Source organism: Oncorhynchus gorbuscha, linkage group LG03, assembly GCF_021184085.1.
Source record: "Oncorhynchus gorbuscha isolate QuinsamMale2020 ecotype Even-year linkage group LG03, OgorEven_v1.0, whole genome shotgun sequence".
NCBI lineage: Eukaryota > Metazoa > Chordata > Actinopteri > Salmoniformes > Salmonidae > Oncorhynchus > Oncorhynchus gorbuscha.
Window position 1 is genome coordinate 2,259,724 of NC_060175.1, and position 14,163 is coordinate 2,273,886.

At 49.7% G+C, this 14,163-nt stretch overlaps 1 protein-coding gene across 3 annotated transcripts in view; it reads right to left on the reverse strand.

Moving 5' to 3' along the window:
* The window catches only part of LOC124024202 (constitutive coactivator of PPAR-gamma-like protein 1), a 65,533-nt gene that overhangs the window by 33,821 nt on the left and 17,549 nt on the right, over positions 1-14,163 (reverse strand). For all 3 annotated transcript variants that reach the window (XM_046338214.1, XM_046338210.1, XM_046338204.1), the window contains exons 4-8: positions 13,512-13,640; positions 12,946-13,036; positions 8,855-8,976; positions 8,308-8,633; positions 2,308-2,431 (exon numbers count right to left, since the gene is read on the reverse strand). In XM_046338214.1, coding sequence (XP_046194170.1) covers positions 2,308-2,431; positions 8,308-8,633; positions 8,855-8,976; positions 12,946-13,036; positions 13,512-13,640 — 792 coding nt within the window. The remainder of the gene's footprint in view (positions 1-2,307; positions 2,432-8,307; positions 8,634-8,854; positions 8,977-12,945; positions 13,037-13,511; positions 13,641-14,163) is intronic.

Here is a 14,163-nt window from a genome sequence, read left to right on the forward strand (position 1 = left end):
AACCCTATTACAGGAGCTGAGTCACTGGCTTACTAGTGCTCTTGCATGCCGTCCCTTCTTGTCTGGGTTGGCACCCCCCCATGGCGAAGATTGTTGTGGGCTATACTCGGCCTTGTCTCAGGATGGTAAGTTGGTGGTTGAAGATACCCCTCTAGTGGTGTGGGTGCTGTGCTTTGGCAAAGTGGGTGGGGTTATATCCTGCCTGTTTGGCCCTGTCCGGGGGTATCATCGGATGGGGCCACAGTGTCTCCTGACCCCTCCTGTCTCAACCTCCAGTATTTATGCTGCAGTAGTTTATGTGTCGGGGGGCCTAGGGTCAGACTGTTATATCTGGACTATTTCTGTCTTATCCAGTGTCCTGTGTGAATTTAAGTATGCTCTCTCTAATTCTCTCTCTCTCTTTCTTTCTCTCTCCCTCTCGCTCTCTCTCGGAGGACCTGAGCCCTAGGACCTTGCCTCATGACTACCTGGCATGAGGACTCCTTGTCCCCAGTCCACCTGGCCGTGCTGCTGCTCCAGTTTCACCTGTTCTGTCTGCGGCTATGGAACCCTGACCTGTTCACTGCGATTACTATTATTTGACCCTGCTGGTCATTTATGAACATTTGAACATCTTGGCCATGTTCTGTTATAATCTCCACCCGGCACAGCCAGAAGAGGACTGGCCACCCCACATAGCCTGGTTTCTCTAGGTTTCTTACTAGATTTTGTCCTTCCTATGGAGTTTTTCCTAGCTTGCTTTGCTTGCTGTTTGGGGTTTTAGGCTGGGTTTCTGTACAGCACTTTGATATATCAACTGATGTAAGAAGGGCTATATAAATACATTTGATTTGGATGGAGAGTGTTGCTGCACAGCTGTTTTCAGGTCTCTACAGAGATGTTTGATCGGGTTCAAATCCGGGCTCTGGCATTCGGAGACTTCTTCTGCGTCATCTCGGCAGTGTGCTTAGGATCGTTGTCCTGTTGGAAGGTGAACCTTCACCCCCAGGTTGAGGTCCTGAGCAGGTTGTCATGAAGGATCTCTCTGTACTTTGCGCCGTTCATGTTTCCCTCGATTCTGACTAGTCTCCCAGTCCCTGCCTCTGAAAAACATCCCCACAGCATGATGCTACCACCACCATGCTTCACCTTAAGGATGGTATTGGCCAGGTGATGAGCGGTGACTGGTTTCCTCTTGAAGTGACGCTTGGCATTCAGATCGAAGTTCAATATTGGGTTCATCAGACCAGATAATCTTGTTTCTCATGGTCTGAGAGTCCTTTAGGTGGCCTTCGGCAATCTCCAAGTGGGCTATCATGTGCCTTTAACTGAGAAGTGGCTTCCGTCTGGCCACTACCATAAAGGCCTGATTGGTGGAGTGCTGCAGAGATGGTTGTCCTTCTGGAAGGTTCTCCAGATGAACTTTAGAGCTCTGTCAATGACCATTGGGTTCTTGATCACCACCCTGACCAAGGCCCTTCTCCCCTGATTGCTCAGTTTTTCGGGGCGGCCAGCTCTAGAAAAGAGTCTTGGTGGTTCCAAACTTCTTCAATTTAAGAATGGAGGCCACTGTGTTCTTGGGAACCCTCAATGCTGCATTCAGTTTTCGGGTACCCTTCCCTAGGTCTGTGCCTCGACACAATCCTGTCTCGGAGCTCTACAGAGAATTCCTTTAACCTCATGGCTTGGTTTTTGCTCTGACACTGTCAACTGTGGGACCTTATATAGACAGGTGTGTCTTTCCAAATCATGTCCAATCAAGTTGTAGAAACATTAAGCATGATCAACGGAAACAGGATGCACCTGAGCTCAATTTCAAGTCTCATAGCAAAGGATCTGAATACTTTTGTAAATAAGGTATCCGTTTTTTTATTTTTAATACATTTGCAAAAATGTCTAAAAATCTGTTTTCACTTTGTCATTATGGGGTATTGTGTTTAGATGAGGAACATTTTTAATGTAATTTAATTTAATCTGCAACGTAACAAAATGTGGAAAAAGTGAAGGGGTCTGATTACATCATTGTAAAGGCATTCCACTATATAGAACTAACGTTGTTTATTGTAAACAGCTGTACATGCATATGGGATCTCCAGGCATTCCAAATCAAATCAAATGTATTTATATAGCCCTTCGTACATCAGCTGATATCTCAAAGTGCTGTACAGAAACCCAGCCTAAAACCCCAAACAGCAAGCAATGCAGGTGTAGAAGCACAGTGGCTAGGAAAAACTCCATAGAAAGGATATAGAACTATATAGAACTAACATTGTTCATTGTAAACATCATGTTATGATGTAAGACTTCACACTCTGTGCTGAACCATACCTTGGTTTGGTCTCCCAGCTCCCCCTCTGCTGTGCTCTCTGATGGTTTGTCCCATCCTCCCAGTTCCCCCTCTGCTGTGCTCTCTGATGGTCTGTCCCATCCTCCTTTATGGTCACTTACATGACTACAGGAACAAGAGGATAAGAGTATGATAATGTATTAGGATAATGTATTGTAACAGTTTTGACTTGACTGAGTAATGTAGTATGTAAAATAATGATGCTGACATGGCAGTTGGAAGTATGACAGGATGTTGTAATGGAACCGTATTGACTTGGACATTTGTAGGGTTGATAATGTCCCCAATGTTTGCCGTCCAAACTGAAACTAAACCGAACAGATGAAAAGTACGCTGGGGAGAAAAGAAGAGAATGGGTGAGTTGATGAGTTAGAGGAAGTGAATGGGTGAGTTGATGAGTTAGAGGAAGAGAATGGGTGAGTTGATGAGTTAGAGGAAGTGAATGGGTGAGTTGATGAGTTAGAGGAAGTGAATGGGTGAGTTGATGAGTTAGAGGAAGAGAATGGGTGAGTTGATGAGTTAGAGGAAGTGAATGGGTGAGTTGATGAGTTAGGGGAAGTGAATGGGTGAGTTGATGAGTTAGAGGAAGTGAATGGGTGAGTTGATGAGTTAGAGGAAGTGAATGGGCGAGTTGATGAGTTAGAGGAAGAGAATGGGCGAGTTGATGAGTTAGAGGAAGAGAATGGGCGAGTTGATGAGTTAGAGGAAGAGAATGGGCGAGTTGATGAGTTAGAGGAAGTGAATGGGTGAGTTGATGAGTTAGAGGAAGTGAATGGGTGAGTTGATGAGTTAGAGGAAGTGAATGGGTGAGTTGATGAGTTAGAGGAAGTGAATGGGTGAGTTGATGAGTTAGAGGAAGTGAATGGGTGAGTTGATGAGTTAGAGGAAGTGAATGGGTGAGTTGATGAGTTAGAGGAAGTGAATGGGTGAGTTGATGAGTTAGAGGAAGAGAATGGGTGAGTTGATGAGTTAGAGGAAGAGAATGGGTGAGTTGATGAGTTAGAGGAAGAGAATGGGTGAGTTGATGAGTTAGAGGAAGTGAATGGGTGAGTTGATGAGTTAGAGGAAGAGAATGGGTGAGTTGATGAGTTAGAGGAAGTGAATGGGTGAGTTGATGAGTTAGAGGAAGAGAATGGGTGAGTTGATGAGTTAGAGGAAGTGAATGGGTGAGTTGATGAGTTAGAGGAAGTGAATGGGTGAGTTGATGAGTTAGAGGAAGTGAATGGGTGAGTTGATGAGTTAGAGGAAGAGAATGGGTGAGTTGATGAGTTAGAGGAAGAGAATGGGTGAGTTGATGAGTTAGAGGAAGAGAATGGGTGAGTTGATGAGTTAGAGGAAGAGAATGGGTGAGTTGATGAGTTAGAGGAAGTGAATGGGTGAGTTGATGAGTTAGAGGAAGAGAATGGGTGAGTTGATGAGTTAGAGGAAGTGAATGGGTGAGTTGATGAGTTAGAGGAAGAGAATGGGTGAGTTGATGAGTTAGAGGAAGAGAATGGGTGAGTTGATGAGTTAGAGGAAGTGAATGGGTGAGTTGATGAGTTAGAGGAAGTGAATGATACATAGAGGAAGAGAATGGGTGAGTTGATGAGAGGACGTGAATGATGCATAATGATGTAATCACCCATTGTGAATGAAGAACAGGGTCATTCAGGGTCAGTGTAAAAAAAGGCATAGTCTGGGTAGTTATTTGGTTAGCTGTTCAGCAGTCTTAAGGATTGGGGGTAGAAACTGTTCAGAAGCCTTTTGGACCTAGACATGGCGCTCCGGTACCGCTTGCCGCACGGTAGCAGAGAGAACAGACTAGAGTGGCTGAGTCATTGGCAATTTTTAGGGCCTTCCTCTGACACCGCCTGGTATAGAGGTCCTGAATGGCAGGAAGCTTGACCCCAGTGATGTACTGGGCCGTTCGCACTACCCTCGGTACCCTTGCAGTTGGAGGCTGAGCAGTTGCCCTACCAGGCGGTGATGCAACCAGTCAGGATGCTCTCGATGGTGCAGCTGTAGAACCTTTTGAGGATCTGAGGACCCATGCCAAATCTTTTCAGTCTCCTGAAGGGGAATAGGTGTTGTTGTACCCTCTTCACGACTGTCCTTGTGTGTTTGGACAATGATAGTTTGTTGGAGATATGGACACTAAGGAACTTGAAGCTCTCAAGCTGCTCCACTCCAGCCCTGTCGATGAGAATGGGGACGTGCTTATCCTCACGTCGTCCACAATCATCTCCTTTGTCTTGATCACGTTGAGGGAGAGATTTTTGTCTTGGAACTACACTTCCAGGTCTCTGACCTCCTCCCTATAGGCTGTCTCATCTTTGTCAGTGATCAAGCCTACCACTGTTGTTGGAGTAGTGCTTGGCCATGCAGTCATGGGTGAACAGGGAGTATAGGAGATATCTAAGCACGCACACGAGGGGCCCCCATGTTGAGGATCACGGTGGCAGATGTGTTGTTGCCTACCCTTACCACCTGGGGGCAGCCTGTCAGGAAGTACAGGATCCAGTTGCAGAGGGAGGTGTTTAGTCCCAGGGTCCTTAGCTTAGTGATGAGCTTTGAGGGCACTATGGTGTTGAACGCTGAGCTGTAGTCAATGAACAGCATTCTCACATAGGTGTTCCTTTTGTCCAGGTGGAAAATGACAGCGTGGAGTGCAATAAAGATTCTGTGGATTTGATGGGACAGTGTTCAAATTGGAGTAGGTCTAGGGTTTCTAGGATGTTTCTAGGATGTTGCCTGTAATCCATGGCTTCTGGTTGGGGTACATACGGTCACTGTGGGGACAAAGTCCTTGATTAACTTATTGATGAAGCCGGTGACTGATGTGGTATTCTCCTCAATGCCATTGGATGAATCTCGGAACATATTCCAGTCTGTGCAAAACAGTCCTGTAGCTTAGCATCCGCTTCATCTGATCACTTCTGTATTGAGCGAGTCACTGGTACTTCCTGCTTTAGGTTTTGCTTGTAAGCAGTAATCAGGAGGATAGAATTATGGTCAGATTTGCCAAATGGAGTGCGGGGGAGAGCTTTGTATGCATCTGTGTGTAAAGGTGGTCTAGAGCTTTTTTTCCTCCTCTTGTTGCACATGTAACATGCAGGTAGAAATGAGGTAAAACGGATTTAAGTTTCCCTGCATTAAAGTCCCTGGTCACTAGGGTGGATGAGCATTTTCTTGTTTGCTTATGGCCTTTTCAGGTTGTTGAGTGTGGTCTTAGTGCCAGCATCGGCTTGTGGTCATTAATAGACAGCTACGAAAAATATAGATTAAAACTGGTCTGGGTTAATAGTGTGGTCTACAGCTTATCATGAGAAACTCTACGTCAAGCGAGCAAACCCAAGAGACGTCGTTAATATTTGATTTTGCGCATGAGCTGTTATTGACAAATAGATACAGACCACAACAGAGCCAGCTGTATGATGTTGTCATTCAGCCACGACTCAGTGAAACATAAGATATTACAGTTATTAATGCCCAGTTGGTAGGATAGTGTTGATCGGAGCTCATCCAGTTTATTCTCCAGTGATTGCACGTTGGCCAATAGGACAGATGGTAGAGGCGGGTTACCCACTAGCTGAAGAATTCTCACAAGGCACCCGGACCTGCATCTGTCTACTCATCACACGAATTATGGGGATTTGGGCCTTGTCAGGTAACTTGAGTAAATCATTTGCGTCCGACTCGTTAAAGAAAAACTCCCTTAGAACTGAACAATATCCAGAGGCAGAAACATTATGTATAAAATAAATAAATAAAAGTAACAAGGAATAAACACAAAATAGCACAATTGTTAAGGAGCCTGTGAAACCATTATTGATTAATTTTTATTTTATTTATTTATTTTTAACCTTTATTTAACTAGGCAAGTCAGTTAAGAACAAATTCTTATTTACAATGACAGCCTACCCCGGCCAAATACGGACGACGCTGGGCCATGTGTGTGCCGCCCCATGGGACTCCCAATCACGACCGTATGTAATTCAGCCTGTATTCAAACCAGGGACTGTAGTGACGCCTCTTTCACTGAAATGCTGTGCCTTAGACCACTGCGCCACTCGGGAGCCCCAGTTAGTTAAGCAATCTGTCAAGCAATGGGTGAGTTGTGCCTTGATCTGCTACGATAGGATAGAGCAAGGCCATAACTCCTTCACATCTCCCTCCTCTGCTCATATCACTTGCTGCCGTTTACTGCTACTAGCTCAATGGCGATGACATTTGCTACCAAGCCATAAATGTGCATAATATCTAACAAGTAGGGCGAGCGTAGGAGAAAAAAATGAAAACGACGTTGTGTCTGAATGACTCAAATCTGCCAATAGTTTGCACATACACTGATCTACAGCTGTCCATAAACATTCAGGAAGATGGCCCTCTTAGGTAGCTAAACCTATTGCCAACCTTCATTTAGGCCTTTTAAAAAACACTTTCTTCTTTCCCAATTACGACAATCATCTAATACGACTATCAACTGGCAAATTATGGATACAATTGCGGATGGTCAGATCAACCCACCAGTAAATAGCTAACATTGGACTGCGAGTCAGATGGCTCATTGCCTAAAATGGTGCCTGTTCAAAATGATAATCAGCTAACGTTAGCTAGCTACATTGGCTATTAGCTCCTATCATATCTTAGCACCATGTTTATCGAGCCAGCTAGCTAGCATAGTAGCGAATATACCTAGATAACTAACCCTTTCATCTGTGGTGTTATTGTAATATTTGCTAACAGGTCACATAGACATATGCTTAGCTACATTGCTAGCTAGCTGGCTAGATAACCATGGTGCTAAGATATCAGATAGGAGCACGTTGAAACAAGCTTTATTATAAAGCGAATTAACTCAACTAACAGGATTTTGATTTGTCACTATCAATTCATCAATACCTTTCTGTTGGAGAATGAGCTAGCTAGCTGCTGATTTCCCCAGCAAGACATTCCTCTGCATCGTGCTCTTGGCTCAGGTGGTGCGTGGCGGCTGGCTATGTAGAGGAACTAGTCGGCTGAGCCGACAGCGAAGGGCCAAAATAAACCCAATATATCGTCTCGGCCAATTATCAGTCGTTCTCTTGTAAAAATATGTTACTGTTTGTGTTTTTAGATATAGCCTACAGATCAGCTAATGAAAATTCTAGTACGTATTTTATTTTCTAATGTTACCTAAGACCTTCCTAAACACTATGAAATTATTATTTCAGTGATATTAAATGCATGAATTACACTGTTAGAATGTAGCATTCAGAATGACTGCTCATTAGCTTGAAGGGGGCAGTCGGTCGAGACCTAGCGGTTCTAGTGTTGGCAGTGCTCAACAGGCAGCGTAACGGAACCGACCTGGCAGTGTAACGGAACCGACCTGGCAGTGTAACGGAACCGACCTGGCAACAGGCAGCGTAACGGAACCGACCTGGCAACAGGCAGCGTAACGGAACCGACCTGGCAGCGTAACGGAACCGACCTGGCAGCGTAACGGAACCGACCTGGCAGCGTAACGGAACCGACCTGGCAACAGGCAGCGTAACGGAACCGACCTGGCAACAGGCAGCGTAACGGAACCGACCTGGCAACAGGCAGCGTAACGGAACCGACCTGGCAACAGGCAGCGTAACGGAACCGACCTGGCAACAGGCAGCGTAACGGAACTGACCTGGCAACAGGCAGCGTAACGGAACTGACCTGGCAACAGGCAGCGTAACGGAACAGACCTGGCAACAGGCAGTGTAACCAACCTGGCAACAGGCAGTGTAACGGAACCGACCTGGCAACAGGCAGCGTAACGGTACCGACCTGGCAACAGGCAGCGTAACGGAACCGACCTGGCAACAGGCAGCGTAACGGAACCGACCTGGCAACAGGCAGCGTAATGGAACCGACCTGGCTGCGTAACAGAACCGACCTGGCAGTGTAACGGAACCGACCTGGCAAGGTAAACATAACAGCACTGACACAGCAGTAGGTAATGTAATAGGTACTATAACAAAACCTACTTGGCAGTGAAGCCTGCGTTGTCCTCGTTCTCTGAGGAGGTGGTGGAGGAGGAGGATGAGGGGCTGGTGGCGGCCGTGCCCCCCGGGGGAAAAGAGGGGTTGATGGGAGAAGACCTCTCGTAAAGCGGCGTGTGCTTCTCTTTAGGAGGAATGCTGCTGAAGCTGCTTGGGACCTGCTCTGCCAGGGTCTTCCCCACCGCTGACTCCACAGCCAGAACAGAACCACAAGTACCAGGACTGAGACCAGGGTCACCACCAGGACCAGCATTAGCCCCAGTCCCAGGGCCAGGCTCTACGACCGGGGGGGCTGTGTAGGCAGGCTGGACCTGGAGATAAACAACATGTTAGCCACATCTCACCAACATTAGCTTTCTCTAAAAGATTTGTTTTTAACTATTAGATGTGTTTGACATGTTTGGCTGAGTAGCTATGAGCTAAGAGCATGTTTAGAGTGTGTTGCCAAGAACAGTGTGCCACTCTTGAGCGAATTAAGAGGTTTGTTTAGGTCCTGGTCAAAACGAGGTTCCTCTCCCCCAGCCAGTCTCACCCCAGCTTTCCCCGACAGGGGAGGAATGTTGAGCGTCTGAGGCAACGGAGCTAGAGCTGCGTAGTGTGACAGAACTGCTGCTACTGGAGAAACTACAGGTCCTCCTGTCTGGTTTGGTCCAACTGGTGGGGGAAACAAACATTTTTTACACACACTTAACACAGCAGTGTAACTCAAAAACATTTGACATTTAAGACAGCACATAGAGAGCTTGAACGTTTTTCTGTGGTCATGTGTGAGGTTCTACACAGGTCCTTTCAGTTCAGTTAAACCTGTTAAAAGGTCTGACAGATGAACCATTCAGTTTCACCGGAGTATCATTCATGAATAATTATAGTCTGCTTCGGGCCAGTGTGGAGTCGGACCAGTCTGCTTCGGGCCAGTGTGGAGGGACGGACGAGTTAGACCAGTCTGCTTCGGGCCAGTGTGGAGGGACGGACGAGTTAGACCAGTCTGCTTCGGGCCAGTGTGGAGGGACGGACGAGTTAGACCAGTCTGCTTCGGGCCAGTGTGGAGGGACGAGTTAGACCAGTCTGCTTCGGACCAGTGTGGAGGGACGGACGAGTTAGACCAGTCCGCTTCGGACCAGTGTGGAGGGACGGACGAGTTAGACCAGTCCGCTTCGGACCAGTGTGGAGGGACGGACGAGTTAGACCAGTCCGCTTCGGACCAGTGTGGAGGGACGGACGAGTTAGACCAGTCCGCTTCGGGCCAGTGTGGAGGGACGGACGAGTTAGACCAGTCCGCTTCGGGCCAGTGTGGAGGGACGAGTTAGACCAGTCCGCTTCGGGCCAGTGTGGAGGGACGAGTTAGACCAGTCCGCTTCGGGCCAGTGTGGAGGGACGGACGAGCTAGACCAGTCCGCTTCGGGCCAGTGTGGAGGGACGGACGAGCTAGACCAGTCCGCTTCGGGTCAGTGTGGAGCCAGACCAGCCTGCTTCGGCCCAGTGTGGAGCCAGACCAGCCTGCTTCGGCCCAGTGTGGAGCCAGACCAGCCTGCTTCGGCCCAGTGTGGAGTCAGACCAGTCTGCTTCGGCCCAGTGTGGAGTCAGACCAGTCTGCTTCGGCCCAGTGTGGAGTCAGACCAGTCTGCTTCGGGCCAGTGTGGAGTCAGACCAGTCTGCTTCGGGCCAGTGTGGAGTCAGACCAGTCTGCTTCGGGCCAGTGTGGAGGGACAGACCAGTCTGCTTCGGGCCAGTGTGGAGTCAGACCAGTCTGCTTCGGGCCAGTGTGGAGTCAGACCAGTCTGCTTCGGGCCAGTGTGGAGTCAGACCAGTCTGCTTCGGGCCAGTGTGGAGTCAGACCAGTCTGCTTCGGGCCAGTGTGGAGTCAGACCAGTCTGCTTCGGGCCAGTGTGGAGTCAGACCAGTCTGCTTCGGGCCAGTGTGGAGTCAGACCAGTCTGCTTCGGGCCAGTGTGGAGTCAGACCAGTCTGCTTCGGGCCAGTGTGGAGTCAGACCAGTCTGCTTCGGGCCAGTGTGGAGTCAGACCAGTCTGCTTCGGGCCAGTGTGGAGTCAGACCAGTCTGCTTCGGGCCAGTGTGGAGTCAGACCAGTCTGCTTCGGGCCAGTGTGGAGTCAGACCAGTCTGCTTCAGACCAGGCCAGTGTGGAGTCAGACCAGTCTGCTTCGGGCCAGTGTGGAGTCAGACCAGTCTGCTTCGGGCCAGTGTGGAGTCAGACCAGTCTGCTTCGGGCCAGTGTGGTCAGTCAGACCAGTCTGCTTCGGGCCAGTGTGGAGTCAGACCAGTCTGCTTCGGGCCAGTGTGGAGTCAGACCAGTCTGCTTCGGGCCAGTGTGGAGTCAGACCAGTCTGCTTCGGGCCAGTGTGGAGTCAGACCAGTCTGCTTCGGGCCAGTGTGGAGTCAGACCAGTCTGCTTCGGGCCAGTGTGGAGGGACGGACGAGTCAGACCAGTCTGCTTCGGGCCAGTGTGGAGTCAGACCTGTCTGCTTCGGGCCAGTGTGGAGGGACGGACGAGTTAGACCAGTCTGCTTCGGGCCAGTGTGGAGGGATTGACGAGCTAGACCAGTCTGCTTCGGGCCAGTGTGGAGGGATGGACGAGTCAGACCAGTCTGCTTCGGGCCAGTGTGGAGTTAGACCAGTCTGCCTCGGGCCAGTGTGGAGGGACGGACGAGTTAGACCAGTCTGCTTCGGGCCAGTGTGGAGGGACGAGTTAGACCAGTCTGCTTCGGGCCAGTGTGGAGGGACGGACGAGCTAGACCAGTCTGCTTCGGGTCAGTGTGGAGGGACGGACGAGCTAGACCAGTCTGCTTCGGGTCAGTGTGGAGGGACGAGTTAGACCAGTCTGCTTCGGGCCGGTGTGGAGGGACGGACGAGCTAGACCAGTCTGCTTCGGGTCAGTGTGGAGTCAGACCAGTCTGCTTCGGGCCAGTGTGGAGGGACGAGTTAGACCAGTCTGCTTCGGGCCAGTGTGGAGGGACGAGTTAGACCAGTCTGCTTCGGGCCAGTGTGGAGGGACGAGTTAGACCAGTCTGCTTCGGGCCAGTGTGGAGGGACGGACGAGCTAGACCAGTCCGCTTCGGGTCAGTGTGGAGCCAGACCAGTCTGCTTCAGGCCAGTGTGGAGTCAGACCAGTCTGCTTCGGGCCAGTGTGGAGGGACGAGTTAGACCAGTCTGCTTCGGGCCAGTGTGGAGGGACGAGTTAGACCAGTCTGCTTCGGGCCAGTGTGGAGGGACGGACGAGCTAAACCAGTCCGCTTCGGGTCAGTGTGGAGCCAGACCAGTCTGCTTCGGGCCAGTGTGGAGTCAGACCAGTCTGCTTTGGGCCAGTGTGGAGTCAGACCAGTCTGCTTCGGGTCAGTGTGGAGTCAGACCAGTCTGCTTCGGGTCAGTGTGGAGTCAGACCAGTCTGCTTCGGGTCAGTGTGGAGTCAGACCAGTCTGCTTCGGGCCAGTGTGGAGTCGGGCCAGTGTGGAGTTAGACCAGTCTGCTTCGGGCCAGTGTGGAGGGACGGACGAGTCAGACCAGTCTGCTTTGGGCCAGTGTGGAGGGACGGACGAGTCAGACCAGTCTGCTTTGGGCCAGTGTGGAGTTAGACCAGTCTGCTTTGGGCCAGTGTGGAGTTAGACCAGTCTGCTTCGGGCCAGGGTGGAGGGACGGACGAGTTAGACCAGTCTGCTTCGGGCCAGGGTGGAGGGACGGACGAGTTAGACCAGTCTGCTTCGGGCCAGTGTGGAGTCAGACCAGTCTGCTTTGGGCCAGTGTGGAGTCAGACCAGTCTGCTTCGGGCCAGTGTGGAGTCAGACCAGTCTGCTTCGGTCTAAGTTTTTACAAAGTTCCAACAAGCCGACTGGGGCAGCAATGCAAGAATCCTTTCTAAAGCAGCCTATTTGTATGCAAAGGGCATAGCAGCCATTCCAGAGTGCACACAATGCCTGGGAAAGTGGGAGAATCTCTCACATCACAGAGCAACTCTGCTAGTTCTCCCCCTGCCTCAGGTCTCTCCCCCCTGCCTCAGGTCTCTCCCCCCTGCCTCAGGTCTCTCCCCCCTGCCTCAGGTCTCTCCCCCTGCCTCAGGTCTCTCCCCCTGCCTCAGGTCTCTCCCCCTGCCTCAGGTCTCTCCCCCTGCTCAGGTCTCTCCCCCTGCCTCAGGTCTCTCCCCCTGACTCAGGTCTCTCCCCCTGCCTCAGGTCTCTCCCCCTGCCTCAGGTCTCTCCCCCCTGCCTCAGGTCTCTCCCCCCTGCCTCAGGTCTCTCCCTCTGCCTCAGGTCTCTCCCTCTGCCTCAGGTCTCTCTCTCTGCCTCAGGTCTCTCTCTCTGCCTCAGGTCTCTCTCTCCTGCCTCAGGTCTCTCTCTCTGCCTCAGGTCTCTCTCTCTGCCTCAGGTCTCTCTCTGCCTCAGGTCTCTCTCTCTGCCTCAGGTCTCTCTCTCTGCCTCAGGTCTCTCTCTCTGCCTCAGGTCTCTCTCTCTGCCTCAGGTCTCTCTCTCTGCCTCAGGTCTCTCTCTCTGCCTCAGGTCTCTCTCTCTGCCTCAGGTCTCTCTCTCTGCCTCAGGTCTCTCTCTCTGCCTCAGGTCTCTCTCTCTGCCTCAGTCTACTGGGCAATAGAGAGAAGGTGAGGTGGGTGAACTTACCTTGGTAAGGTGAGAAGTGTTGAGACGTGCTGGCTGCTGAGTAGTACTCCACTGCTTTCTTAAAGCGGACAACTTTGTCATCAGTCCTGGACTGGAATAAGAAAAAGCCATGTGAAACTGGACTGGACTAAGAAACAGCCATGTTAAACTAGACTGGAATAAGAAACAGCCATGTTGAACTGGAATAAGAAAAAGACATGTTAAACTGGACTGGAATAAGAAACAGCCATGTTAAACTAGACTGGAATAAGAAACTGCCATGTTGAACTGGAATAAGTGGAATAAGAAACAGCCATGTTATCAACACAAAAGGTTCTTAAATAGTCCTGATATCTCGTCCCTCCAATAATGTACCTGTGAATGTTTGAAGACCCTGCTAGGTGATGCATGTACCTCAATATAGCCCTGTCAGATGTCTGCGAGTACCTGAAGATGTCTGCGAGTACCTGTGAGTGTCTGAAGATGTCTGCGAGTACCTGTGAGTGCCTGAAGATGTCTGCGAGTACCTGTGAGTGCCTGAAGATGTCTGCGAGTACCTGTGAGTGTCTGAAGATGTCTGCGAGTACCTGTGAGTGCCTGAAGATGTCGTTAGCGATGGCCTCCAGGTCGCTGAAGTCCGTCATGTTACGAACGTAGTCAGCCACTGCCTTGATAACCACGTCACAAGGAGGGAGCACTAGCTGGTGGGCGCGCACCTAGAGGTCAGAGGTTAGAGACAGCCTAGCTCTTGGAATGAGGACGTACAGAAGACATAGCTGGATCACACGGTGTGAAAACAATAAGCTTTATCAGAAATATTTATCTTCTCTGTCATAAAATGGATGAGTTAATTAGTCCTTTGGTGTGACGTCTTTTAAATTCTTACATTAAAATAATTTGACAATTGAAGTATAAAAAGCAATTAAAACATGTTGTGGTTGAAATGGAATGCTTACTATTAACAATAAGATGTTGTGGTAAAATTTGAAATAGTGTTTTTCATTGGATAAAAGTAGAGACTGAGATAGAAAATTGTATATCATACACTGCATTTGAGGAATTTGAGGAACAATGGGAAAGTAATTGTGATTTGAAAGTTGATAAACTTGTAAACCCACTTTTGAGAAAATGGCCCATGAATGTTTTGGTACACCTACTGGAGAGCTCTTCTTTGTCTACACCCATTCAGCATTGTTCACACCCTCTTAAGCCTTAGCCCCACCCATTCAGCATCGTTCA